This window comes from Rhinolophus ferrumequinum, chromosome 12 (genome assembly GCF_004115265.2).
Source record: "Rhinolophus ferrumequinum isolate MPI-CBG mRhiFer1 chromosome 12, mRhiFer1_v1.p, whole genome shotgun sequence".
In the NCBI taxonomy this organism is placed as follows: Eukaryota; Metazoa; Chordata; class Mammalia; order Chiroptera; family Rhinolophidae; genus Rhinolophus; species Rhinolophus ferrumequinum.
The window spans coordinates 51,997,786-52,024,529 of record NC_046295.1 but is presented as its reverse complement, the minus strand read 5'-3'; the positions used below and the strand labels follow the sequence as shown (position 1 = coordinate 52,024,529).

The 26,744-nt window shown below is 49.8% G+C and overlaps 1 protein-coding gene across 10 annotated transcripts; it reads right to left on the bottom strand.

The window, feature by feature from the left end:
* Positions 1-874: 874 nt before the first annotated feature.
* TMEM8B (transmembrane protein 8B) lies at positions 875-26,611 on the bottom strand. 10 transcript variants are annotated; one of them, XM_033123211.1, is made up of 14 exons: positions 26,025-26,219; positions 25,443-25,521; positions 20,872-21,061; positions 20,304-20,511; positions 14,433-14,566; positions 13,831-14,099; positions 12,893-13,218; positions 9,811-9,904; positions 9,494-9,617; positions 9,279-9,421; positions 8,900-9,078; positions 2,251-2,397; positions 2,003-2,119; positions 875-1,751 (listed from the first exon to the last, which is right to left on the bottom strand). In XM_033123211.1, the coding sequence occupies exons 1-14, from the start codon at positions 26,205-26,207 to the stop codon at positions 1,386-1,388; spliced, it is 2,559 nt and encodes an 852-aa protein (XP_032979102.1). In that variant the 5' UTR covers positions 26,208-26,219; the 3' UTR covers positions 875-1,385. The 10 variants fall into 10 exon arrangements, with proteins under 10 accessions (XP_032979102.1, XP_032979104.1, XP_032979099.1 ...); XM_033123213.1 differs by lacking the exons at positions 25,443-25,521; positions 26,025-26,219 and adding an exon at positions 26,492-26,611; XM_033123208.1 differs by having other exon boundaries at positions 875-1,755; positions 25,443-26,107.
* Between the last annotated feature and the right edge of the window lie 133 nt (positions 26,612-26,744).

Genomic DNA, 26,744 nt, shown 5'->3' with positions numbered 1-26,744 from the left:
AACAAGAGTCTCTAAACTCGGGAATAGGAAGAGAGAGGAGGAGGGAACATAGTGAGAGCATTGGGCCAGAAGGGTCCAAAAAGGGAGGGGCTCTGAGCCTCACTGCCCAGGCCAAACCCCTGGCCAGGTCTGCAGGACCTGAAAGCTACAGCAACTCATGCCTTGGTGGTCAAGGAAAATCCAGAGCAAGACCCCAGAGTAGAAATGGTCTCAAGGCGTACCTGGGTAGCCAAGGTCTCTCAGGTCTTTGCACATGGCCCAGCAGTGGTAGAGAGCATCACACTAAAAGTGGTTATACAGACAGGAACAAGAAAGTGCTCTGGGACGGCCTACCTGCACCGCTGACTGGGGGCCAGGTGGAATGATGGAAATCTCAGGGAATGGGTGGCGTACGGACCATCATGACCACTCTCCCAGTACCTTTGCATTATATAAGACCCTTAGGACTCAGCTGTGACCCTTGTGGAAAGAGAAGAAATCCCAAATTGACAAAAGATTATGTTTCTGATGCTAAAGCGTCAGAAATGGGGATTCAAAATAGAAGTTATATTTTTGTGATATTTCTTGCACATCTGAGATTTGTACCTGGTAGTCCAATTTCCTGGGACCTCAGCTTCCTTCCCAGTTGAGTGTGGTCACCACAAGGGAGGTCTGTCTCACTGGTTAAAACCATCTCAATGTGCATCCACACACACACACTCACAACTCCCTACTCCCAGCCACTGCAGCCTGACATGACGGTGCAAAATCCTCAAACAGTAGGTCCAGCAGCTCATTCCAGCCGGGCTCCCATCACCCCTGCTGACCTCCTCAGGTTCCCTCTTTCCCTCCCCTCCCCACCCTTGGCCCCAGAAAAAAAAGCAGCACAGAACCAGCAAATACTTCATTGGAGACATAGCAGACTCCACCTGCATCAACTCAGGATACCGGCCCCAGTCCCAGCGCCATGTATCCTGCAATCCCCCTCCCAGCAAAGCACAGCCGAACGCTGCCTCTGGGAATGAGGCCTGAGACCAGAGTTGCTGAGCCGCTGGGGAGATCTGAAGATTCAGTTTCCCCAAGATGGACTCCATTTCCTCAGGCATGACATCGTGTCCCAGGAGGGCTTTATCTCCCCAGGAAGGAATCCATGTCCTCAGGAGGGCTCCATATCCCTGGGAAGGGCTCCACACCCCTACGAGGAGCTCCTGGTCCTGAGGGGGCTCCAGTCCCGAAGAAGGCCTCCATGGATGCAGGAGGACTCCAGGTCCTCAGGAAGTATGCCAGGTCCCTGGGCGAGTTCCTTGTCCTTAGGAAAGATTCCTGTCCTCAAGAAACACAACTTGTCTCTCGTCCCTGGAATGGTTCCACATTCCCAGGAAGGGCTCTCTGCCCCTAGAAAGGGTTCATGTTCTCCATGGGCCATGCCCAAAGCCCCTCTCAGCTGGCACAGATGCTGCTGACAGTGGCCCCTCCTGAACCCACAAGGCCCAGCTCTTCCTGCTCATTGATGCACAGCTGGTAACCACATCCCCGGGCCCGGGCTCCAGATGGGACCCGGTGGTCAGTCTTGGCACGAGGGGGCAGCAAGAACCCCACACTGCCAGCGATGAGCATATGCCAGATGCTGTGAATGTAGAAGTAGTTGTCTCGAGTCTCCACAAAAGCATAGAGTAGGATGGCACTGCCTGCAATAAGGCTGCCTGGGCACAGGTAGAAAAGCCAGCGGCGCCATGTGGGTGGGTAGCAATGCCTGCGGCGGACGCTGCGTACTGTCTGGGAGGGGCAGAGAAGTGGGGCTCAGGAATGCAAAGCCCTAGAACTCAAGCCAGAGCAGCCACTCTCAGGCTTCCGATAAGCCCTGGTTGTGACCTGCGGGCACCTGCCAAGGCTAGAATGGGCACCGTGAGCAGTGGTGATGATGACAGGGTCTGAGCCCACCTTAAATTTGGTGCCAGATACCCAGGGCCCTGCACCCAAGTCCTGTTGGGACACCCACCTCCACAGTCCTCCCCACCCTTACCCAGGCTGTGGCCAAGATCCCCAGGGCGAAGAGGCTGGGTCCAAGCAGATTCCAGAGTCCATGCCGGTCAAGCTGCAGAGCCATGGACAGGAGCATAGCCCCCAACAAATACAGCACCTAGAGAAAGAGGACTCGGGGGCTGGGCCGGGGTGGACCGAGGCACTTGGCAATGCCCCCGGGAGAGGCTGGGAGTGGACTGCAAGTAGACTTTAGGTACTGGTGTCCCCCAGGGCCCACGCTGGACTGACCTGCTTGACCACAGGTTGTAAACGAGCCATGGCAATGACAGTGACCCACACAGACATTAAGGAGCCCAGGAAGTCACAGAACTGCAGCACATCGTAGTCCATGATGCAGAAAACCACAATGCCTGGCTGGTCACAGGCATGATAGAACTGGAGGAAGAAATGACAGGCATTGAGAGAACTGGGGGCAGAGAGGTTCAGGTCTACAAAACTGCTGTGAGAGGAGCAGAGGTCAGAGGTCAGAGGTTGCACAGACTTGGGCGATGCCTGATTCCCCATTCCTGAGAATATGGAGAGGGGGCCTGGTCTGCCTCAGAAGCCACATGTATCTGGCTGCCCTTACCCTCATCCTCACCTTCCTAATCTTCCTGCTCTGGAATGTACTGTAGAGAGCACCAGGCCAAGCAGGTCCAGGTCTCTCAAGCTGACGCCAATCCTTGCCCATCTCCTTGTGCTTACTGTGGGTCCCATTTATAACCCTCGTCCATTGCTCAACTTCTGGGGCCAGACTCTGGCCTCTTGGCCAACCCAGACCCCAGACCTCCCCTTCACGCCTCAGTCTCCCCTGATCGCTCGGACTCTGAGTTGGGCTTCATCCCCAGGCCTTGCTCGAACTGGCCCTCTTCATTCCCTCCCACAGTAAGAAAAAAGACAGCCCCTAAGGCCATGGAGAAGAGAATGGCACTTCACACCGTGGGGAAAAACACAGGCACAGGGCAGTGTCCACCTCTCCTACACTGTGGGGAACATAGTAAAGAGCAAGGTATTGAGGAGCTTCAAAGGAGGTGCAGGGGCACAAGTGGAATTGTATCAAGCTCTACCAGGAGCCTCAATTAAAGAACCAAGGCCTGCCATCAGCCCCCCTTGGTCTGTGGTCCCAACCCCTGTGCCTGTCTGGACAATGCTATCGTGGCCTCTGGCATCCTGTTTTCCCTTATGTGTGAAACCCTTTTCACCCAGGAGTTACCTGGGTCCTCTGTGTCTTGGAGCATTTGCTGACACCTTTCTCTGAACTTCCTACAGAATTCACGTGATTTGAGTACTTACTGATGCTAAACACTAAGAGCATGTATGGCTGTAAGAATACCTTTGGTGCAAAGATGATGGGAACCCCTCTGAGGATTTATGTCATGTGCCTTATGAGGCCATCTGAAGAAAAGATACTGGACAGGACCTCTGAGGACAAACAGCTCCAGACTGAGAACAAACACCTCAGCGGCAGGCTCACTCTTCCCATCTCCTGCTATCCTCCCTGTTCCATGTCAGGAAAAACAGGTTGCTACAGTGACGGAAGCAGGGTTAAGAAGAAAACTAAGAAGCTATAATGGAAGAGAAATGTTTTCAATCTATATAAACTTCATCAAAATCTATTCATTGGAGCTAAGCTTGAGACGTGCCAGCAGAGTTTAGGGGACAAAAAAAGCGTAAGATTCTGTGAATCAATCTGCTTGATCTCTGTTCCTGCATGGTACCCAGGTCCTCTATAAGCCATGGCATCTCCAAGGGAGAAACAAGTTGGTGTAGTTGCCAGGGTTGGACTGAAACATCAGGATGAACTAAAGCTGGGGCAGGAGGGCTAAGTGCTGTGGCATACAAAGGTGGCCTTTGAAGTGTCTTGATCATTGACAGAAGGGACCCTTTAGGCTGTGCTTTCAGCCCAGGTCAGCTTCGTCATCATTCTATTAAAAAGCAACCCTAAGTGACCAGGGCTCCTAGCCCCAAAGAGAAGTAGCTTTACAGACCTCAGCGAGACAGGTTTCCAGGCCCTGCAGAGGTATGGCCTTGGGTAAGAGAAGAGGGCAAGGATATCCAGTCCTCAGCTGGGGACAGAGAGAGCTGAGCAGTATCACAAGTCGTTCACCCACTGGCAGCAGTGGGGTCTCTGTAACTTCTGGGAGGTATGGAAATGGGAGAACCTCATCTCCCGTTTGAATGAGTTAGAGCTGAGAACAAGAAGGTGGAGACGAGGTCAGGAAAAAGAATTCAGAAAGAAAGAGCGTTATATCCCAAACTCATATTACAAACCATGACACCCCAACCTTAATCAAATAGCAGGTGGAAAAAGCAGGTAGGAAATTGAAGCAAGTCTGAAAACTGACAGAATCCCGCCCAGATGCGGAGCTGCCACCAATAGAATCGGAAAACAGAGTTGAAAGTTTAGTCTTTAGAGACAAAGGACAAGAAATTGTTAATGTTTCTTTTGAACCTGTTGAAGATTTCATCCAGTCATTCAAATTATAAAATTCTAACTTCAACAGACAAAGTGGAAAGAAAAGATAAATAACTTAAGTGCAGGGAGAAGCTAGGAGTTTTTGAAAAAGAGAACAGGAATATTAGTACTGGGAAACCCTGGGTTTGGTTCCTTCAAATTTTAGGCTGTGAGACTTAACTTTGTGTACCTATCTTTTTTCTTTTCTTTTACATTGCAGGTAAAGAATGTTGTCCCTTCAGGAAAAGACTGCCTTGAAATGATCGTTTTAAGTGAAGTTTTCCCAGACTTCTGAAAGGCCTTATATGTTTGAGGGCATGATTCCCTCTTAATATATTATTATACTGAGAAAATTAGTTCTTATTGGGAAACTTTGAGAGACTTTTCATGCGGGTCCATGTCAATATTAGAATATTATTGTCTGAATATGCCTAAAAGATGTTTATTTTTCAATTCTTTCTATGTGCTGATTAATTGAGCGTTAATTTGGCTCCTAAACACATTCAATGTTTTGGACTTCTTTCTATTTTAGCCACAGGATATTAATTAATCTCTACCTCCAAGACCAGATATAAGTGCTATAGGCCACTAAATTACTCTGTACTATGTTGGATTTTATTTGAAAGCATTAATTTTACATGTCAGGCTTAACCAAGCACTTGCTCCGTATGCCTTTCAAGTATAGAGACAGAAATGCCCAAACATTTCTGGAAAAGGGACTTGTAATAAATCCTTCAATCTTAGCGAAGAGAGGATATGTAACAGCAGAAGAAAAGCAAAGCTGAATTACCTAACACTGAAGACACACCTAAGGGAATCATTAACTGAAAAGCTGATTTTTCTCAAATTTCTCTGCACTGAAAAAAGAATGGTGAATAATGGAGAGTTTGTCACTGGAGTGGAGAGGCTTTAGGAGGAAATCCTATCACTAATATTCTAATTACAGAATAATAATGACTGATCATTCTTCAAGTACACTAAAAGGTCAAGAAGATTGTTTAAGGTTGTAGAAAACCCACAGGGGTAGAGTTAAATTAAAATTGCAGTGTGAGGGAATTGTTAGTCTACTAAAGTGTGGACTAATTTTTAGATTGGTATTGCTTTTGTCAAAGGCAAAAAGGGAAGTGGTAGAAATGACAGAACAAAAAATGGAGAATTTAAGACAGACTACAAACTGGCTTCATATTAATATTATTCTAATCTAATTTGATACTTTCCTCAGCTTTGGACATTTCTTTACTTATGAGGCAATTTTAGAAAATTATCCCAGACTATTTTTCTGTGAAATTTTATATTTCTATAATATATCTATATAGTTCATCTAATGCTCCAAAACGGAGTATCCAAGCACCACAGAATGTAAAATTGGAAATGCTATGCTAGTATATTTAATCCACGCAAAGACTGGGATATTTGCACCCAGGATATTACAGAACTTATTGCTGTTCTATTATTTTCTGCTTGCATTTTCTCTTGGAAACAGTCATGGGATTTTGCCAGGGGCCACTGAGAACTGTTTCCCCGAAAATAAGACCTAGCAGGACAATCAGCTCTAATGCGTCTTTTGGAGCAAAAATTAATATAAGACCTGGTATTATATTATGTTATACTATACCTGGTATTATGTTATATTATATTACATTATAACATTAATTATTATATTATATTAGACCCGGTTTTATATTATATTAAGACTGGGTCTTATATCAATTTTTGCTCCAAAAGATGCATTAGAGCTGATGGTCCAGTTAGGTCTTATTTTTGGGGAAACACGGTAGCACTGGGGAGGATAGGTGGCTTTAACTGTACAGGTTCGAGTTGAACAACTGCAATGTTTGATTTGTGTTCCCTGATGATTTCTTATATTTGGTTTGGTTCTATTTTCTGATCTTTTGATTGGCTCTCCTGATCTTTTAAGAGATTGAGAACTACTAAACTGAGGTCATGAGTTTCTCTACACACAACAAGACTTCTGAGAAACTGAAGTCAGGTGAGAAACTTATCAGAGCACACTCACTGCCCTGGTGCAAGGGGAACAATATAGCTCAGTGATTACATGGGAAGGGTCTGGAGTCAGGCTGAGGAAAAATTCTGGTTCTTCCACTCACCTTACACCTTAGGCAAAGTATTTAAATTTCCCTCATCTGCAAAAAGGGATGATAATAATAAAAGTACCTATTTATTATTATTGTGCTATTGTGAGGATTCAATTAGCAGTGTCTGATGCACAGCACACATTCAGTAGATGTTATTTTGCTGTTACCATTATCTAAACTATCTGGCTAGACACAAAATTAAGTGCTGGGTTTGTGGCTGTTTTTTTTTTTTTTTTTAATATCGTACATCATATATAACATATTTTACATGCTTACATTTCGAACTCCTGAAGAACAAACCTACTGCCTGTTCCCATGTCCTGGATAGGACTTGATGCACTCCTCCCAGGTGCAGACTGCCCTGGATTTGAAGACAGAGAAGAAGACTGTCGTCTACTATCCTAGTACTGTGACCCGCAATGTGACCAATGAGTCCTTAAATGGAGACTGCTGAACAATGGAATAAGTCTAAACTAAGTAAAGAATGGGAAAGGAGGGACTACAGGGAACCTGTCTGGGAAACCTGGAAGACCAGTAGCTCTACATTTTGGCCCCTGTGGAAAAGAACAGGAGTTACAGCAGGACTTCTGGTAACACCTCAGAGCCATTGACTTTCCTTTGCTCTTTCACTTACTACCTTACTTAAGAAAGTAGAAGCTCTGTATGTGGTGCCAGACACTTCAGGCTCCCCTAGTGTTCTTCCTGGGTGAAGGGGGAGGAGGTCTTTCCTTTTTAGGTTATATGCCATTGTATCCAGAAAATGAGGAGTCGCTGGGGCTGAACACTGGAGCCAATGCCCAGGATGCTTGTGCAAAGTGCAGGAGAACAGACACGCTCTCCACACATGGCCCAGGCTCCTGATACACTCAGGTACTCTTACTAATTGTGAATCACATTAATCTGCATGTGGCCAAGAGTGGGCTGGCGGAACAGCTGTTGCTGCAGAATTTGGTAAGCAACAGTATAAGGGCATCTGGAAATAAAGAAGAAAAACAGTGTCTGATATAAAAATAGAATGAGGCACTGTCAGAGCAGGTCTAAAAAGGGGGCCAGTAAAGCAAAACTGGAGTGTACTCTTCTCATCCAGCTTCAGGGCTCAAGGTCTCTCTACATGGCATGGGTACAGCTTACTCTTCCTCATCTGTGGATGAGCGTCTAGAAGGAACCTATGACATAACCCTCCGTTTCAGGACATTTGCCCCTCAGTTTCTCCTAAATGATAAGTAGGATTTTTGTAATTTGGAGATATGTCTGATCTATTAATACTGAACAAGGAGAGGCATGTATTGGTTTTCGTGATATGTTTGTTGCCAAAACAGGAGGAAAGTCTGAATCCATCTAAGATTTTTGCAGTGCTCATAGGTGGGCACTGTATATATAAGACAATAAGAGCCCAGAGATGAAAAGATTCCTAGATGCAGAATCTCAGGGGGAAAAAGTCTACATGGAGGTTAAGTCACTCACTCCTCTACCTTTCCTTAGAATATCTGTGACTCTTGCTTGTAATATGAATTTTTCCAATTACGGAAGAGTGGGAAGACACAGAGAAGAGACTGTGGAGATTCTGTAATGGGAGGGGAGGGGTTTAAAACGATACCACCTTCATCAAAATATGCTACTTTTGAGCTAGGATTTTATATCACACTGACACTTCCCACAATGCCTCAGGACACAGTTGAATCTGTAAAGTTCTTAGGATTCTGAGAGCCAGACTGTTCTATAAATTACCCTGTTGTAGAGATCCCCTCTGCCTTCCAAAAGTTCCCATCAGAATTCAAGGAGGCCATGGCTATTGATTGGAAAATACCTTTTCATACCATAAGAAACAACATACTAACATTGCAGAAATCCCCACTACAATGGAAAACATGAGCACAGTACAGCCAGCTCTCACTTTGTGAAAGACGATGATAAAAGCGAAGACTCTCCATATAGACACATGGGTGAAAGTGCACATTTCCTGCCCCCATGCAGATCTCTCATGGTGAAGGCACAATTCCACACTATAGGACAGAGATACTCCGCCAGCGTACTGGGGTATATATAGGTCCCCTGGCCTTCGGGGTGGACAGGCAGGGTGTGAGACAGCTGGAGACCCCACACTGTCTCCAGTGGCTGATGGTTATTTCAAGTTACAAACAGTCGTGTTCATTGATCCCAACGTGCCTTACAAAATTGACCATATTACTATATTCTATGCGTGCCGTGATATGAAAGGTGGGGAAACAGTTCTGTAAAAGACACTGAATTGGAGACATCCCCAAACCCGTGGTGAACATGGTTAACATGTAGACCCTCACCCACTACCATGGATAAGGACTCGGTGAAGACATCCGCAGGCACATACCGTCGAAAAGAACATGGTGAATGTGTAGACGGCAGCTTCCAGAACATATCGGCTCCGAATGGCCAGGGCCACGGGGGGCAGAAACATGAGATTGCTCAGGCAGAGCAGCAGCGTGGACAGCAGCTGGAATCCGTAGGTGAGCGCACCCGCACTGTCGGTGCAGCCCCAGCCCCGCCACCCTGCGGGTGGGGAGGACCCACGGTGGAAGAGGACAGAGGGCAGCCATGGGTTCAGCAGACACTTCTGCTGGCGGATTCTAGCTAATTCCTACGCCTCCGCCAGTGGAGGGTGTTCTCCGCCCTCCCATTCTCTCCAAACCCAGCCCCAATTCACGCCGCCGCCCCCTCGCGACGGCCCCTCGCCCGCCCATAGCGCTCACCCGCCTTGCACTCGCAGGCCGCGTACAGGTAGTTGTGCGTGCGCAGCAGCTTGCACTGGCCGTAGGGCCCGCAGTCGTCCACGCATGGGGACAGAAAGGTGCGCAGCCGCACCTCAGCCGTGGCGTTCTGGCACCGCACGAACCTGCGCGCACACAGGTGGTCACCCGGGGCCTCGCAGCTCGCTCCCCGGCCCCGCCCCACCCCGCGCCCTTACCGAGGCCCCGCCCCGCACAGCGAGCGCAGGGTCAGGAACCAGGTCCCCGTCTGCGGGAAGGGGATTCGCAGCCTGGCCACTCGGGAGGTGGCACTGACGGAGAGGAGGAAGCCAGCCAGGGATTCTGAGGGGAGAAGAAAAGAGTCAGTGAGAGGGAGGAGGGGTCAATGTGGGGTCAGGACCTAAAGAACCCTCACCTACCTGCCCCCACTTCCCGGACTCCCTAGCCCATCCTTCCTCCTTAACACCCCCACCCTAAGCCCGCCCACTGCCCGGGACTACCAGCCGCCTCTTCTCCCTTCATTCCTCACCCTCACCTTTAGAACAGGTCCCTGCTGCATCCCCCAGGCTCAAGGGCACCTCGTGAGTCAGGCATCCGAACACTGTCACATTTTCCTGGCGTAGGGAGCTCTGAGGGCAGGTATGAAGATGAAGCTGTCACACCCTCCAGGTCCTACCACCACCCCAGACTCCTATACCTGTAAACCTCTCTCCATAAACTCCTCCAGACTCTCACCGGACATCCCACACCTGCAGATGCTCTCCACACCAAAGCCTCTCCTCCATTTTTAGAACCAAAAACCTGGGAAACACCAAATCTTCCATAGCAGAGGTCTTTCAAAGACTGATGAGAAGGCAAAGCCCAATTCTGAATCCGTTCTTTAGGCAGAATTGTTTAAACTATCCAGGCTAGAGAGAACTCCGTCTTTTTCAGTCCTGTCTAGCTTGCTGCAGGGAAGGTAAGGGGTGCTGTTGTTGGATATAGAAACTAGTTGTGAACGAAAGTAACTGTAAGGTTTTCAATCATCTTCACCTCTTCACCTGGGTCTGAAGGCAGGAGGCCGGTAAAGAAACATAGTCTTCCTCAGGTGAAATGATCCCAGTTACTGATGAGTGGTAATAGAATGCCTGAGGGATTAAGTGTAGCAACCTGGCTGGGATTAAAAGAAACCAGATATCCACAAGAGTAAATGTAAAAAGGGTTATCTACAAGAAAAGGTAACAGGATGCCATAAGCTCACCTCATTCAAGAAGGATTTGAGGCAGCTTATGAAATACATATAACAGGATAAAATAAATGCACAAAGGAAATTGAAAAATCAGGATAGGAAAATAAAGTCTGCCCCTAGCTGTGGGCCATATGTTTGATGCTGACTTCCAAGCAACCTAAGCAAAGAAGGAAATTTGATGAGTGACTAGATTTCTAAGTCTATCAGATAAAAGTTAATCAGAGTCACAGGGGAATATAGCACCCAAACGGGTGGTTCTCAGGTAAGTCCTCATCAAAGAAGCACTGTGTGCTGTCACGCATCCTGTCCTCAACTAGAGAGTGAATTTCATAAAACTTGCTCATAACTTTCATCAATGCAAGCCCAGGGCAATATGCCAAAGTATTATTCAGCAAAAGTCACGGAGGGGGGAGCCATGGGAAAGAATGTCCTCTAGGTATTCAGTTCTCTGATCCAAATGTCTAGTTCTTGATCCAAGGGCAAAAATCAAAATACTTGGAGGCAAAGTTCAGAGTGGATGTGCCAATATACCTCTCAGAATAAAGACAACAGCTGTCTGAGGTATGTAGCAAGGGTTACAGCATGCAGATGGGTGGAATGTAAGCAGATCCCATTAGAGTAAACAGGCAAGAAGAAGGATAGGGACAGGGTGAGGGGCTGGCTTCTACGCTAAGGATACTGAGGAAGAACAAATATGGGTGCAGCTGGTCTCTGATATGGGCTCTAAGATTTCAAGGTCAAATCAAGACGTCACTGTCACTGGCAATAAGCAAACGCAAAATACATACAGTTTTAGCCAGAACAGAGTCAGACAGAATTTGAGTATGAAACTAAGGGACATCTTTGGGTTGAAGAATTATCTCTGTCCTGACCAGCAGGACCACTAGAAAGTTCTGAGCCATGTCCCATAAAAAAAAAACCACATCAAGCCACCGACCAGGTCTCAGGTTGGCTCATAGGAAAATGTCCCCTGCCCCCAGAGCTGGGAGACAGTAGAGTTAAAAGGATCCCTGGCTGGAGGAACAATACATACACTATTGGATCAACACCAGTGTGAGACAGTCACTAGTGGCCGGACACAGGCTGTGCCCTCAGCCCACTCTTATTCAATGCTGAAAATAATCACTATGAGGTACACAAGGCTGGCTTTTCAAGGGTGTGAATTACACAAAGCAGAGAAGGCCCAAGACCCAAACCAGCATTAGGCAGTGCTTCAAAGATGAACATGAATTCTTCTATTCAGCTTAAAAAGTTCACCGGAAAAATATGAGATGGGAATTGGCAACAGGGTCACATGAACCAGGCCCAGGGCACAAAGGTATCTATGCCCCTGCGTGACAACTAGATAAACACAGCGTTAATGTGGAAAAGCTAAGCAGTTGTGTTATAAGGACGTCTTAGTCTATTTTCCAAAGCTTTACATGTGATCCTATTATTTTTATAATTAAAAGCAAATGGTTACAATTGTTTTGAAGAAAATAAAAAAGAAGGAAAGGAAAAGGACCCAGAGATCTTAGCTCACCACAAGCCCCAGGTGATCACAGTGTGATGGTAGCAGCTGAAAGAGGTAACTTGATCCCAGGCTACACAAAGGCGGCCTGCCACCCTACTCAGACCACCTCAGAGCAGTTATTTCAGAGACACGATGACCAAAACTTTGACCAGAGGAGACAGCGGAGGATGGGGACAGGTCTAAAGGCACTCATGTTGTTCAGCTTTGAGGAGGCTGAGGGGCATCTGAAGAGCTGCTAAAATAGGATCGGGATGAAACAAATGTACCACGCTAATGCAAGATGCGGATAATAGGGGAAACGGAGGAGAAAGACGGGAGACATGGGAACTCAATACTTTCCACTCAATTTTTCTGTAAGCCCAAAACTGCTCCGAAAAATCAAGTCTATTAATTTAAAAAAAAAAAAAAAGGACAGGGATAAATTTACTGGGATATAGCTTCTGGGGCAAGATCAGTGGGTAAAAATCCATGGAGGCTGGTTTTGATGGAATGTCAGGACTGCCTTTAGCAATCAGAACTGTCTAAATATGGACTGCATGGCCTCAAGAGGTGCTGAACTCCCCATCACAAGAGATATGCAAGAAAAGTCCACACCTGCCATAGAGAGAGGCCCTTAGTAAGTGGGAGGTTAGCCTACAAAACTGGGGAAATCTGGACCACCCTGAATTGCCCTGGCTGACCCAGCCCGTTTGTAATAGAGTCAACACGCAGGGCATGGTTGTTGACCAGAATTGGCCTGAGACATGTTCTTTAATCATAAAGTTTGGTGAAAGCAACCTGCGTAGCCTTCCAGGAGGAGGTAAGTGCCCCCATGCCCCTGCCACCTTCTCCTTCGAGTTTCCCCATGGGGCAACCTTCCCGCTTTCCATACAGTACCACATTGAGATGGAGCTCCAGGCTGAGGACACCTCCGCTGTCCAGCACTGGCAGCAACCGCAGGGCAAACACGGCCGGGCGCTCAGGGGGGAGGGCCACGCTGGGGCCAAAGAAGATGTAGAAGTGGACAGAGAAGGTGTCCAGCTCATTGCGCAGCGTCGGGCGCACTGGCCAGCAGTGCTCAGGTGGAGATGTGGCCCCAGGCCCCTCCACAGGGGCCCCAAGGGATGGCGGCTCTGGGGGCAGTGGCTGGTTGCCCAGAGACAGGGGCATGTTCATGGCAGCTCCAGGGACCAGGGCACGGGACAGACTGGGCTGTGGGCACTCTGTGGGGCAGACGAAATCAGAACTGAGATCTGCTGTCCTCACAGCCCTGCAGCCCCACCGCAAACCAGATCTGAGTCAGACAGGATTTAGCAAAGGGTAGGGAGGGGTAAGAACTAGAATCAAATGTCCCTGGGGAGGATGGGGCATCCAAGGTCACTGGATAGAGCCCCCGGGTTTCCTACTAGTCACAGCTAATGGAATGTCATGTTGGAGGGAATCAAGGTCATCTCTTTCTCCCCAAGGACAGTGAAGACACTGTTGAAACGATGATGGGCCTTGTCATTCATTTGCAAGTCCTTTCCAAAGGACAGTGTCCCAGAGGTCCTCGCTGTTCCTACCTACCCCAGGGAACTGAAAGAGAGATTAAATCAAGGAGAGTAATCAGGTCCTTTAGTGAGCCCCACCCAACTCAGGTGCAAAAAATGATCTGAAGGCTTTCCAATGACCTGAAGTTCCAAGTGGGGGTGCTTCAGAGAGTGTGAAGGAGCCTGGGTGGGGTCAGGGAGATGGTAGGGACACAGCAGAAGGACAGTGAACACAGCCACTTCACCTAACTCTTCCCAGCCACAGTCAACACAGGCTGGTAGTAGGGCAGATGTGGGGCTTCTGACCTTGCAGCCTCACACACAGCTGGAAGCGGATGGTCCTGCCAGCGCCCCGGGATGGTGTCTCCACACGCACGTAGACCCAGTGCCCCCAGGGGGGCAGTGCCAGCTCCAGCTGGCATACTGAGGCACCTCCACAGACCACAGAGCTTGAGTTGTGCAGGGGTGGGGCCTTGGGACGTAGGCGCAGCATCAGGGGACAGGCAGATGCCCCGTGGCCCCCCACACACAGCAGCTGTGCTGAAACCCTATAAGTGAAGCTGGGCACAAAGACCCTGGGCAGAGGAGAGGTTGGGGGTAAGAAAAGACAGGGTACAGAAAGGTGAGAGGGACACCAGAATGAGGGAAACACTAGGAAGAAGGGGGCAGTGAGGAGTAAGGGCCACAGGAGAACAGGAGGCCTTCTCGGTGCCTCCCCTCTGCGCTGGGAGAGAAGGAGGTGGGGGCCCAACCCACGCTGGAGGCTCTGGGTGGCCCAGCAGTCCAGGTTGGTCAGAGGGAGAGCAGGAACAGGCAGGTAGGCTGAGAGGCCAAGAGAACCCTGTTCCCTGCTTGAGGCCAGGAAAGGAAGAGGGAAAGGACCAGGTCCGGGGTGGTGTTTGACTTACTTGTACAGAGCTGAGCGATTATGGAGGGAGAGGGTTTGCTCTGATGGACGGCCAGGCACCAGCACAGCAACGTCCAGCAAACGCCGGACAATCAGCTGCGGCTGGAGGAGGTACTGACACTCATCCTGGAGACCCTGAGACAAAAAGCAGTGGTGAGGGGAGGGGACAGACAGCACGAGTGCCACTAAGGCGAGGCAAACAGCAAGTGCTGCACATAGGGAACAAACCTCCTCTGGCCTCCTGCTCCCAGGGCCATGACTGAGGTCTAAGTGCTGGGTCCTTCCTAGGTCCAGAGGACCTGCTGTGATCCTCAGCATTGGCTGAGGTTTGGGGATTCAAACCCAGGCCTTCCGGACAATCAGGCCCAGGCTGCTCCTTCTCCATTCTAACCCCTCCTTCTGCTGAGCATTCCAGAACTGCCCTGCCCTCAAGAGAATTTCAAACCACCCCATTCCCCCACCACGTCCTCAGGAACTTACCATGTTTCCCCGAAAATAAGACCTAGCCGGACCATCAGCTCTAATGCATCTTTTGGAGCAAAAATTAATATAAGACTGGGTATATAATATAATACCAGGTATAATATAATATAATACCAGGTCTTATATTAATTTTTGCTCCAAAAGATGCATTAGAGCTGATGGTCCGGCTAGGTCTTATTTTCGGGGAATCGTGGTATCTAAGCCCTGCGATTGTAGCAGGTCAGGGAAGGAGGGGCCTCCTAAGTAGGCTTCTGTGATCTGGACAAATGGCCTAATAAACTAGAGGCCACTTTTCACTGATGTGGTTATTCTAACCGAGACCTTGTTCTGGGACAAAACATTTCCAGGCTCTGACATCCCACAGAGTTCCGTGCCATGGAACAAGCCGGCCATGGCAAAGCTCCACAGGCTGGAAGAAGGCCTTGAAGGATGGTAGGCCAGAGTATCTCATTACCCTCTGCCTGGAACGTTCCGGTGCTTTTGCATCACGGCATGCCCAATGCCTAGCACACCACCTGGCAGACACCAGGTGCTAAAAAATACCTGTGTGTTAAAGAATGCATAGCAAAAAGAGTGTCCATTCAGAGCGCTCCTTAACCCACCTAGTTGCTCAGAGACCTCCATCTCTGATATGCAAAGCAGATGTCCCTCATCTTTGGTGTCAAACCCTAAGGACCAAAACTACCACAAGTCACTTCATCAACCCCACTTCCTATGGGAGGAATCACCACCACGATAATTTTGTAGTGAATGATCCCCAAGAGTAGAGGCTCATGCTCAGGAGGTGGCCCATTTCCTTGCTGGACAGTCCAGGGGAAGAAACACTTTGCTCCACATTTTGCTGGCTGTGGCTTAACTGAAGGGTCAGTGGACATGACCACATGGTTAAGAGGTGCTCCTTCCTTAAACTGCATAAGGTGCACACCCCTCCCTTACTGCAGAGGGGGGCATCCACTCAGTGGAGACCTGGAAAGGCGCAGAGATGCAACAACCTTCCCCCTGTGATGGAGCCAGAGAAAAGGCACCAGAAGTCAGGTCCTCAAGAACTGCCAAGGCAGAAGCTAAGTGAGAGTCCAAACTGAGTCAACATCAGCAGTCGTGGAAGGAACAGGGCCAAAGCCAGGAAACTGGAGAAACCAGGAGGGCCAAATGAGACGCGGTGTGGGAAACGGTCTGAAAGAAGCTGGAGTAGAAGGCCTTAGATTGATTCCTAGGCTATCTTCGTATGGGTGGGCTGGGTTTCTTTAGAAAGGCCTGAGCGGGGTGGCCTGTGCCAGGCTCTGGATGGGGCTTGGGACTGAAGATGCCAAAGACACTTGGCCTTCTGCAGGGGAATGTCCTAGCACACAGTACAGCCCCTGGCCCAGTCAGTCAGCAGCAATCAGTGGAAGTAAATGAGTGCTGGACAGACTACAGGGGGCAGGAGTGGAAGCAGAGAGACCACTTAGGTTACTGTGGTGGCCCAGGAGAAAGCTGAGGGAAGGTGTGCTAAGAGTGGGAACAGAGAAGTAGAGGCATTCGGGGCATGCTTTAGAAGTAGAGTCAACAAGACTTTCCTTTATGGATTAATTGTAGAGAAATAGGGGAAAAGAAGAATCAAGTGTGACACCTAAATTTGAGGTTTGAGCAATTGGTGAATGAGAGTGCCATTTACTGAGAAGACTAGAGAAAGAAAAGGCTTGGACTGGGAGAAGTGAAATGAGAATTGAAGAGATTTTTACTTTTGGCTTTGTTTTAATTTCTACATGCTAAGTTTGAGATATTTCTTAGATATCCAGTTGGAGATGTCAAATAAGTAGTTGGATGTAAGTCTGAGACTCAAAGAAATTAGGACTCGCTGAATAAACTTGGAAGGCATTAACTAATAGGTAGTACTTAAAACGACGGTGAAGACCTAGCAAGAGTGGAGAAAGAAGACAGGAACTGTTCTAGGACCAAGCACTGGGGCCCCACAACATGTGTGGGAAGAGGAGAATCCAGGAAAGGAGGCAGTGGAGTGGGCGGTGGGCAGGAGGAAAACCAGGACAGTTCTGTAAAATCACAAAGACCCAGAGGACAGAGTCTTTCAAGAAGGGAACAGTAATATAAGGAACTAGTTAACAGCTAGTTACTAGTTAACTCTGGACAGGAGAAATGGGGACTGGAAGGAGATGAAGAGAAGAGGAAGACTTACTTTTTACTGCCTTTTGTACCTTTCGAATGTTGTACCAGGAGCATATATTACCTATTCGAAACACAAATAAAATCATTGAGGAGAAGGAAGAGCAGAAGGAGCACTGTTAGCAGATTTTAACCTCTTCAGTTGAGATATTCAGCCACGCTTCCTTCTAGTTGATGGATTCAACCGAATCCTTTCTTCAGTATAATCTGTTCTTTGGTTTCCTTATCATTGTTTTTGTTATTTTACCTGCTTTCATGTACTTTCAAATCTTGGAGCTGGGAAGAGGAAGGAGAACTGTGCCCCAGGCATTTGGAGAACTTTTCCTATGAGCCATTTGGGTGCCAGAGGTTACCCACAACACAAAGGCAGCCCATCAGAGCAGACTGGCAGCAGAGCACCACAGGATGAACACACATTCCACGACAGGAAAGGCAAGGAGATAGAGGGCACGGGTCAAGACGGACGAGGTTGAGAGGAAGAAGGGGAAAAGGAAAGGAGGAGAACTGAGATCAGTTTGGGACAATATAAGTTTGAGAAGATGGCAGAAGGACAACAAATATGCCATGCCCCCACTCTGTGCCAGGCTCTGTGCTGGGTGCTAGGAATACAGTAGTGAATAATACAGAAACAGGGGCTAACAGAAGTGTGTGTGGGACCAGAGCTCAGGAGAGTGGCTTGGACCAGATAAGTCACTTCTCTCTTACAACCTCTTAAGGCTCTCTGTCACTCTCAGGATAAAGTTCAAACTTCCAGGCCCTTCATGATCTGGCTTCTGCTCCCCCCTCCAGCTCCCTCACCTACCCCAACAACCACCCCACACTGAACCACTTCAGTTCTCCCTTCTAAGCTTTAGCCCAGGCTACTCCCACTACCTGGAATGGCTTTCCTTGCCTTCTCAACTTCAGACCTCGCTTCCTAAGTTTCCTAAAACCACCTCTACCATACGACCAAGCTGCATTAGCCATCTGCTCTGTCCTCTTAAGGCATCTCCTGTATCTCCTGATATACATCTTTTAAAAAAATCTGTGTCCCTAGCACCCAGCCCAAGGCCTGCAACAAGGCAGGTGCTCAAGGACTAAGGTCTAAAGGGAGGTCTGAGCTTACCCCCAAAGCTGAGGAGGGCCCTAGAAACAGCACTGCCTTCTTACTGCTGGGACTCTTCAGTTCCCACTCAAGAATTTCCCTGAACCCACATTATTTCCTGTGTTGGCCAAGCTCAGAGAAGTCAGGACCATAGTATAAGGAGGAAGCAAGTCAAGAAAATGGAGCCCTGGAGGAATGGTTTAAACAATTCACCCAAAGGCTTGTCTCTAGGGAATTAACCAGAGAACTTAAGAATCCTTACGAGGGGAGTGGGGGGTGAGGGGGGAGAGAATCCTTAGAGGCCCACATAAGATTCCAAAAGGTAATCAAATTCTCAGAGGGACCACAAAGATGATCCTTCCCACCTCCACCTTCATCCCCACACCCACCCCCAAGCCTCTAGAACAGGCCTGACTAAAGAGTTACATCTTTTGTGGTGTCCAGGTCGGCTGCCATTCATGGGCAAACTGTCGCTGTGCCCTCTTCTCTCTAATCTCGCCACACCCCAGGGAGCTCTGCTGGCTAGGGCTCCAGCGTACAGAATGAAGTCCCCCGAGCCCCACTTGCTGTATGTAGTTATAAATGGATGTCAACCAAACCTGGTTCTGACCTCTCCTAACCAGGCTTCAGCTCGCATAACGCCAGCCCAGGCTAGGCCCTACGTATGTCCTGCTCACCCCGAAAGGATAACTAGAGCAGGGCTTCAGAAGGATTTTCCCTGTCAGTTCTCACAAAGGGAGTCCAGGATCAGAGTTGGGATCAGGAATGGGCTCTTTGGGATTTGGTCAAAACCCTAAGACGTTTCCCTGAATAGAATAATCTTTAATTCTTATGGGAGTCAAGACCTACCTAGAACCCAGAGCCATTTCCAGGCAAGCCCCCAGCATGCTCTCATCCAGAGGGCTCCTGGCCCTTGACAGGAAGTTCTCTTGCACGTCAGGAGAAACAGGCCTATCACTGAGTCCTCAAGACACTACCTCAGCCCTAGTTCCCCTCTGTGACAAGAGCAGTGCCAGTGCACTTGTCCTGTGCAAGTCTCAGCTCATTCAAAAGCATTATAACACCTTCTCTGAACACTGAGCTACAGGAGGAGAAGGAGACGTGAGTCTAACAGTCACGGAACTCCTGCCCTCAAGGAACTCAGCCTGGAGAGATGTCTCTGAGTCAAATCTTCACCTGATTGGGAATATCAGCCCCTCTCAATTCTCAATGGCTAAGCCGCACTGGCTTTCATGTTCTTCAGCATCCTGTTCTTTCATCCTCGCTCTGTTCATGCTTGGTCCTTATCACTGGACCCACACACGTGGCCATCCCACTCTGACAATGGCCTGATCATCACACCCTTCCCACCAACAGGCAGGAGTAAGAAACCCAGATAGATCCTCTCACTACAAAGAGGAAATCTCGCCTGCCCAACACCTGGGAGTGGCAGGGAAATCCGTGGCATTTCCTTTCCCTCCAAACCAGAATAGAGGAGCATCCTGACCTTTGAACCTACACGTCAAACTTGGACAGCTTCTGCTCTATGAAATGAGTGCAGATATTTGGAGGAAAGGGAGGCAACGGTCAGGATGGATACCAGCTTCCCAAAGCCTCCTTTGAACAGGAAAGGGCTACTTGCCCCAGAGCGTTCTCTTATGATCTTCTAGAGGGTGTGGGAAGCTGAAAATACGATAGACGAGGAATATATTCTCCCAGATGGACTAACGACTGGGCTGCAGCCTTCCAGAGTCTGCTGGGCTATCCTCAATCAAGATGTAGAACAAAACCAGTCCTGGCTTTGTGCAGCAGCAGTTGATCTGCCCCTGGCTGGCGTCTGACCACCTGGATTATCCCCTGAAACTTCCAATAGCAGGGGACACTACTCTGCAGTGCTGGGGCCTCTGGCTGATTGCAGACTCTGGACTTTCCCTCCAGCTTACGTGGACCCACCATGTCCTCCCAAGGCTCCCAAATTGCCTCCTGCACATCATGGCCTCTGGCTCCCCAAGTGACCTGCTGGCCTCTAGCCAGGCCCCACGCCAGCCACCCGCATGCTGTTGCCCACCCCGGTACAAGGCTGTATGCCAGGTAGCCCATGGGGGGAATTCAGCAGAGACAGAGAAGCAGCTCTTGCCCCTCTGGCCCTAGCGAGCATCAACCCACCTTGACAGAGATGTGGCCGTGGGCCTGGGGAAGGTGGGCAGCCAAGAACCAGTCCCCAGGTAAGGGGCTGCTGACGTTAAAGATGCCTGAGGTGCGGTTGGGCAGTGTCCAGCTGAGGGTCAGTGAGAAAACCCCAGGCACAGCTGTGTCCCCTGGGAAGTGAGTGTGCAGGGGATTGATGACAGGGGGTGCCCCAGACCGGAAATACCTGGGAACCAGAATGAGGAGAGGAAAGCAGGCAATGGGGTGGGAGATGGGAAATGGGGGAAAGAAAGGAGAACTGTCACTCATGACCAGGAAAACAAGTGCATTCCCTATACTGACAAGTACAACGAAATGGTTCTAGGTCAGGGGTCAGCACACAAGGGATAAAAGGTCAGCTCAGGCTCTCACACAGTCAAACAGTCAGGAGACAGAGGTTTTGACCCTCATTCAGTCACACTTCAATCTGAACACAGGTCCGGGATCAGGGTCAAGAGGTCAGGTTAGACACTCATAAAGTCATACTTTAGTTTGAAAAGTTGTCTAGGGTTAGAAGTGGGGGTCAGAGGTTAACTCAGACACTCACACAGTCACACTTTGGTCTGGGCAATGGTCCCCAAAGTTTCCCCCCTGCTCCTTGAAGATGAGCAGGTTCCAAACAGCCAGGAATGTGTCCTCAGGAACATGGAAGTGGAAGAGTTCGGTGCTGGCAAAGGAGCGGAAAGGACTCAGCTTGCGTGGTGAGCAGGTGGAGTAATCCGTCAGGAAGAGGCCTCCTGGGGAGCAGGCAGAAGAGAAAGGAGCAGGGTAGGACAGGCATTTCCATTAAGCAGCAGGCACCAGTCTTCCTCAGCAATAGCACCAACTCAACAAATGCTCTCCTCTGAGCCAGGAACCGAGTCTCATGCTGCCCTAGCCATCAACTGCTAGAATCCTTCTAACGACCTCAGGAAAAAGTGACCTGGTTTTACAGGTAAGGAAACTGAGGCTTAAACCTAGAGCAAACTGAGGATTCAAACCGACGTCTGCATGAATCCAAAACTAGGCCCCTTTCTATGATGCCACAGCTGCCCCTCACTTAGGAGCCATTGTTCTCTTACCGAGCCTGACAAAACAGAGGTGTGGACCGTATGCATGAGAGTATGTGTGTTGGCATGAGCTCTGAAGCCACTGAGCAGGCTGGAACTCCACCTGTGGGGATTGGGAGTCGGCACGAAACTGTGTAACTTCCTTGTTTATTTTCTTCCCCTTTCTGTCCCCCTGTGGTCAGGAGCAGTAAAAACCCTCAGAAGCTTCACAAGAGCTGTCTGTATACTGGCTTAGGGCAGGAGGGGGAAGGGGAAAGTGTGGTGAGGCTGCAAGGGGCCTGCTTGGGTGGCAGAGGCAAGGACAGGAGCTGGCAGGCCACCACAAGAGCCCCTGGGAGAGGAGTCATCAGGCCCTCTAGGTTTCAGAATGAGCAGCCAGAGGGCGCTTCCCAGGAGGGAGGCCCAGTGACGCAGTCAATATGGGACTCAGTAGAATCTCAAACGGTTTGGGAATATTCATATGGAGGCTGGAGGGCAGTCATCGCTAACTGAAATACCAAGATACCTGATCACGATTGTCAGGAGCAGAGCCAAGGTGAGCAGGAAGGTCTGGTGTCAGCAGCTAGCCGGGCTGTAAACACAAGGCAGCTAGGACTGCTGTTATAGTGACAATAACCCAGTAGCTCAGCTGGATAGAAGAGTCTGAAATGGCAGACAAAGTTCTGGGGAATCGGACTGCTCAGGAGATTTACGACCAGTCCCAGGGAAGCCCAGACAATGCCCACAGGACAGGGAGAAGGTTGGAAACTCAGCAACTTCAGCAGTGGGGATGGGTAGGGGAGACCCTGGAGCAGAGTTTTCAGCCAAGTGGGAAATAGCCACAGGGCTCATCTAGTCTGACAACCGTCCTCTGTGGAAATGGGAGATACAACTCCAAAAATGAGGTCTTTGAAATAACAGAGAAAGAGGCATGTGGGAAAGAGAGGCTGCTGAAGGAGGGGACACAGGTTAAGGTTGGCCCCACTGAACTGCAGCAGCCTCAAGAGTCATCTTGCAGAGAGGTGGAGGCCACTGGCCCTAGATTGGCCTGTGCTCACCTTCAAAGGCCATGGTTACACCCAAGGACTCGTCTGCCCCGCTCAGACTACATGATCAGTCTCAACTGTCAGCAAAGAAGACCTGCTCCCTTGCAAGCTGAGCACTGCCCAGGAACCAGAGGCTCACAGAGCATCATTCAGAGAGCAGTGGTAATGTATCCAGAAGGGATGAAGGGAAATGAACCAACTAATGGGGAAGACAGGTTTCCTAGGAGCCCTGGCTGTGACAACTGGAAGGCAGAAAGCCTAGAGTTGAGTAGCCTGGATATTACTGTTACAAGAAAGCATAACTCTGAAGCACCTTCTGCAAGGGTTGGGTGAGATCTCCTCTCAAAGCTGGTTCCAGAATGGAACATCGAATGACCCATTGCTACTGTTACAAAGAAATCTTGGCCAGCCCCCCATTGCAGACCCTCAGAGAGCTGAACGACCTTTGGGAAATACTGGATAGACAAGCACAAAGCACTCTGTGATTCAAAGGAATATGTCACGGCCTGGAGATTTGGGGAACTAGTTAAGCCACTCCAAAAGTGGGCATGGCCTACAGAGGTCACAGAATAGGCTGGTAGAAAAGGGAGTGAGCAGCAACTGGACATGGTGGGAGAAACCAAGAAGTTCTGAGAGCGGAAGCTTGAGAAAGCATCCATAGTCCCATTCACTCCAAGCTTTGATTTGGGGTTTCACCAGGACCTACAGAGCTGTGTCCCAGAGGAAGCATGAGTCAGGATCTAACCTGCTCAGATGAACCTATCCTGGATGCCCCAGTACTTTCAGATGAAGCTCAGGTGATTCTCTACCACCACCTGAAATATACACGCACACACATACACACACACCCCAAGGCTGAGGCTGGCCCTGCTAGTGATAGCACTAGGTAGAACAAAAGGCCATTTCCTGGAATGGCAGGGCACGCCCGGGTGATGAAATGCAGTTAGCTGAGCCCAAGGAAAAGACTGGAGGATTGGGTAGGACCAGGAGACCCAGGGGGTACCTTGCATTCCTGAAATGAGATTGAAGCCAACAGTACACATTTATGGAGACCAACTGTGCTATGATGGTGCTGTGACAGTCGGCCTCTCCTCACACAAGACCTGTCACCAGCACGAGGTCGCAGAGCACCCCTGCCGGCTAGAGCACAACTGTAAGGCAGTAACTATTACCAGCACTAAGGGCAGCGCTCTTTTCCAACTTCATTACAATTCTCTCAAAACACCTGAAGCTGCTTCTGGACAATCATATTTTCATCTACATCTTTCAGTTTTCTACAGCTCCGTGGCTGTCAATCACCTTCCCCTAGTCAGCTCATGCTTGCTCAGTGGGTTCGTGAACAGAGAAGACATGATGACAAGGATGGAAGCTGTGAATTGAGCTCAACAGTATGGACTCACCTTCATCCAAACTGGAAAACTGACCTGGCTGTTACCTCTGCTGAGTGCCCAATTTGCCAGAAGCAGTAAACAACACTGAGTACTTCTATGGCTCCTTCCTTCAAAGAGTCAGGCCGGGGGCACATGGATTACTTATACATGTTGTGGGAGGCATTCAACACTGCCTGAAACAAGGAACTATCTACCGGGAAGGTAACGCTTCAGTGCCGTCTACCGGAGGAGCAGGAAGAGCTGAAAAGGACATGGATGGGCCACAGCATGTACCCTTCCTCTCCCCCAATAACATAAGCATTCAGAGGACACACAGGCTCACATGCACCCCACACAACATACATGTGCCTACACTCACCAACGCACACGCACGCACACACACTGCACACGTCCAGCATCCCCACAGATCCCGCAGACACATAACTGCCCAAATACCCGTCAGCATACACAGAGAGCTTGGACATCGCTGCAGGGGCAGTGACCTTTGGCATGCATTGATCTCCTCAAGCTTCTGTACTGAACCAGGTCCCCAGAGCTCACTTACATTCAGCCCCAACCCTCAGCTGCTTTTTTAGTTGTTATTGCCAAAGACTCCCTCAGGCACATCTCCATCCTAACTAGAGTGCCACCCATCAGAGGTGGCTGGGGGTTAGGACCATGAAAATCATAGTCATCCCCTCATGACAGGGCAATCTTTATGGCACATATCCTATGGCCACAACCTGTCCTCCTCCCACATTCCACCCATTAAGAAGTCAGACCTCTCCCTCTCCTATCCAAATCACTTCCTTGATGGATGATGGCCCTAGGTTGACAACTGGCAAATGAGGAACAAGTTAGTTTGTGGATGAAGCCCTCTTGTGGGCAGACAGGGGAGAGAACAGGTTGTGCTTTGAGCCTTTCCCCACTTGGGACTGTTTTCCTATTAGGCATTTATTGCAGTGGAAAAAAACCCACTAGTGTGGGATAGGAATTAGGAAACTTTTTTCTAGCCCCTGTATTGCCATTCACAAGCTGTGTGACCTTGGGCAAATTGCTTACTACTGAGCCTCAGTTTCCCCATCTGTAAAATGGCCTCTGAATTTCAACCCTGCTCTAAAAGTATTAGGAATTATCCCTAGGCAAATCAAGCTTTCAAGCTTATTGGAACAAAATTCATTACAAGAAGAAAATTTATTATAATGGCGACTAACCCATGTCCATCTGTTTGCTATATGTTATTTTCAAAACTGCTTTCTTAACCTCGTTTTAATGCATACCCAGTATCTCAAAGATTTAGGCTAGCTCTTCCCACACTGGACTAGAGGCCGTCTGGTGTGGGACTATGTCTCCCCCATCAAACTTCATCAAGAGTAGCAAGAATTCCTTGGAAAAGCAATAGTCAAAGTGGGATCAAGATGGACACCAGGAAAGAAAACCTTGGAGTTTCTGTCCTAAGAGCTATCAACCATCTGCTGGGCCTCAAGCCCAGTTACCTTTCTTCTGACCTTCCCACTTCCTCTCAAATGTATAAGACCTCTCTCCTCTCTATATCTCCTCACTTCTTCCCCAATTATCTAATTACCCAGGTCCCACCTCTCCTGAATCCCTGCAGTACACCCCTCCCTGCCAGAACCGATTCCCTGCCTCAGTCTTTGCTGCTTCTGCACTCACCAGCCCCTGGGCCAAGGACAGAGAACAGCAACAGCAGCAATAGGACTGGCGACAGCTGGAGCCCAGACCTGAGTCGAGGCTGGGAGAGGGGCAGAGTGGGAGAAAGAGGGGTGGGTAGTGGGAAAGAGAGAGATGAGGGCAAACGTCTGGATAATGGGTTGGGCTGCGCTGGGCACTGGGGCTTGAACAAGGGCAGGGGGTGGGATGGAAGGAGGGGCTGTGATAGCGACTGCAGCAAGGGCAGGGTTTGGGCCCGGGGCTTAAGCAAACACTGGGGAGGAGGTTGGGACAGGGCCTGGGCTGGGATTTGTGACAGGAGGTGAAACAAGGGCAGAGGCGGGGATGAGGGCCGTGCCAGGGCCCGGGACTGGGATTGAAGGGGGGGCCTAGGCTGGGACCCGGATCTGGGCATTCGCTGGTACCCAGGTCGGGACTGGGATCGATTTGGGAAGCAGGGCGAGGGAGGGGCCGGGGGCCAAGGCCTGGATCGGGATAGGACGAGGGGCCGGGACAAGGGCTGGGCCATGGCCCGGGGCGGGGGCGGGGCCGGACAGGCCAGCGCGGGACGCTCGCAGAGCTGACCCGCGGCTCCGCTCCCCACCCCCGTGGAGTGGCCTCCGGTGTCCTCGTAGGCCCGGGGCCAGGGTTGGGCCGGCTGGAGCCAAGCCGGGGACCTGGGTAGGAGTTCGGGCCTGGGCGATTCCGGGCTGCGCTGAACAGGCGATAACAAGGCCCCGCGGCTGCGGCCTCGGCCTGACGTCGCATGGCGCTCCGCCCCCCGGTCAGTTCGATTGGACCTTCTCAGTAAAGCCCGCCCCCTGCCGTATTCCATTGGTCTCTCAATTGGTCCAGCTGGGCTCCGAGGACAGTCTCCGTCCCAGCCCCAGCTATCTTGAGTCCTTGCTCTCACCCCAACCACCAAGCCAGGATACCCCCTTCAGATCCTCACAGACCCCACTGGCCGCCGCACAGACGTCTCTTAGGGACCCTGCAGAGACGCTCACATATCCAGACCCACGGATGTCCCCAGAGATATCCGCAAACCCTACCTAGAGACTCTGAAAAAGATCTTGCAAACCGTGTTAAAAGAACTGAACCCTCTAGGTTTGTCCTCTCCAGGTCCAATAAGACGCACACAGGAGACCTCACCCACCGGGGATGTGTGATCAGACTTCTGTTGACACTGAGACTACTGGGCGTTCCGGTTGCTCTGGTGACGGATGCCTTCTCTTCCCGCCTTGGTTCCAGAGGATTCAGTGAAGTCCCTCCTTCATCGGCCCTGGATCCCCTCTTCTCCCCTCC

Coding starts and splice junctions, on each gene's coding strand:
- TMEM8B (XM_033123207.1), bottom strand. CDS start 25,968: ATGGCCCAGCCCTTGTCCCGGCCCCTCGTCCTATCCCGATCCAGGCCT. Junction 14,567..20,303: donor ACGGCCACATCTCTGTCAAG/GTGGGTTGATGC, acceptor TTTTTGTCTCAG/GGTCTCCAGGATGAGTGTCA. Junction 9,618..9,810: donor AGCAGGGACCTGTTCTAAAG/GTGAGGGTGAGG, acceptor TTCTCCCCTCAG/AATCCCTGGCTGGCTTCCTC.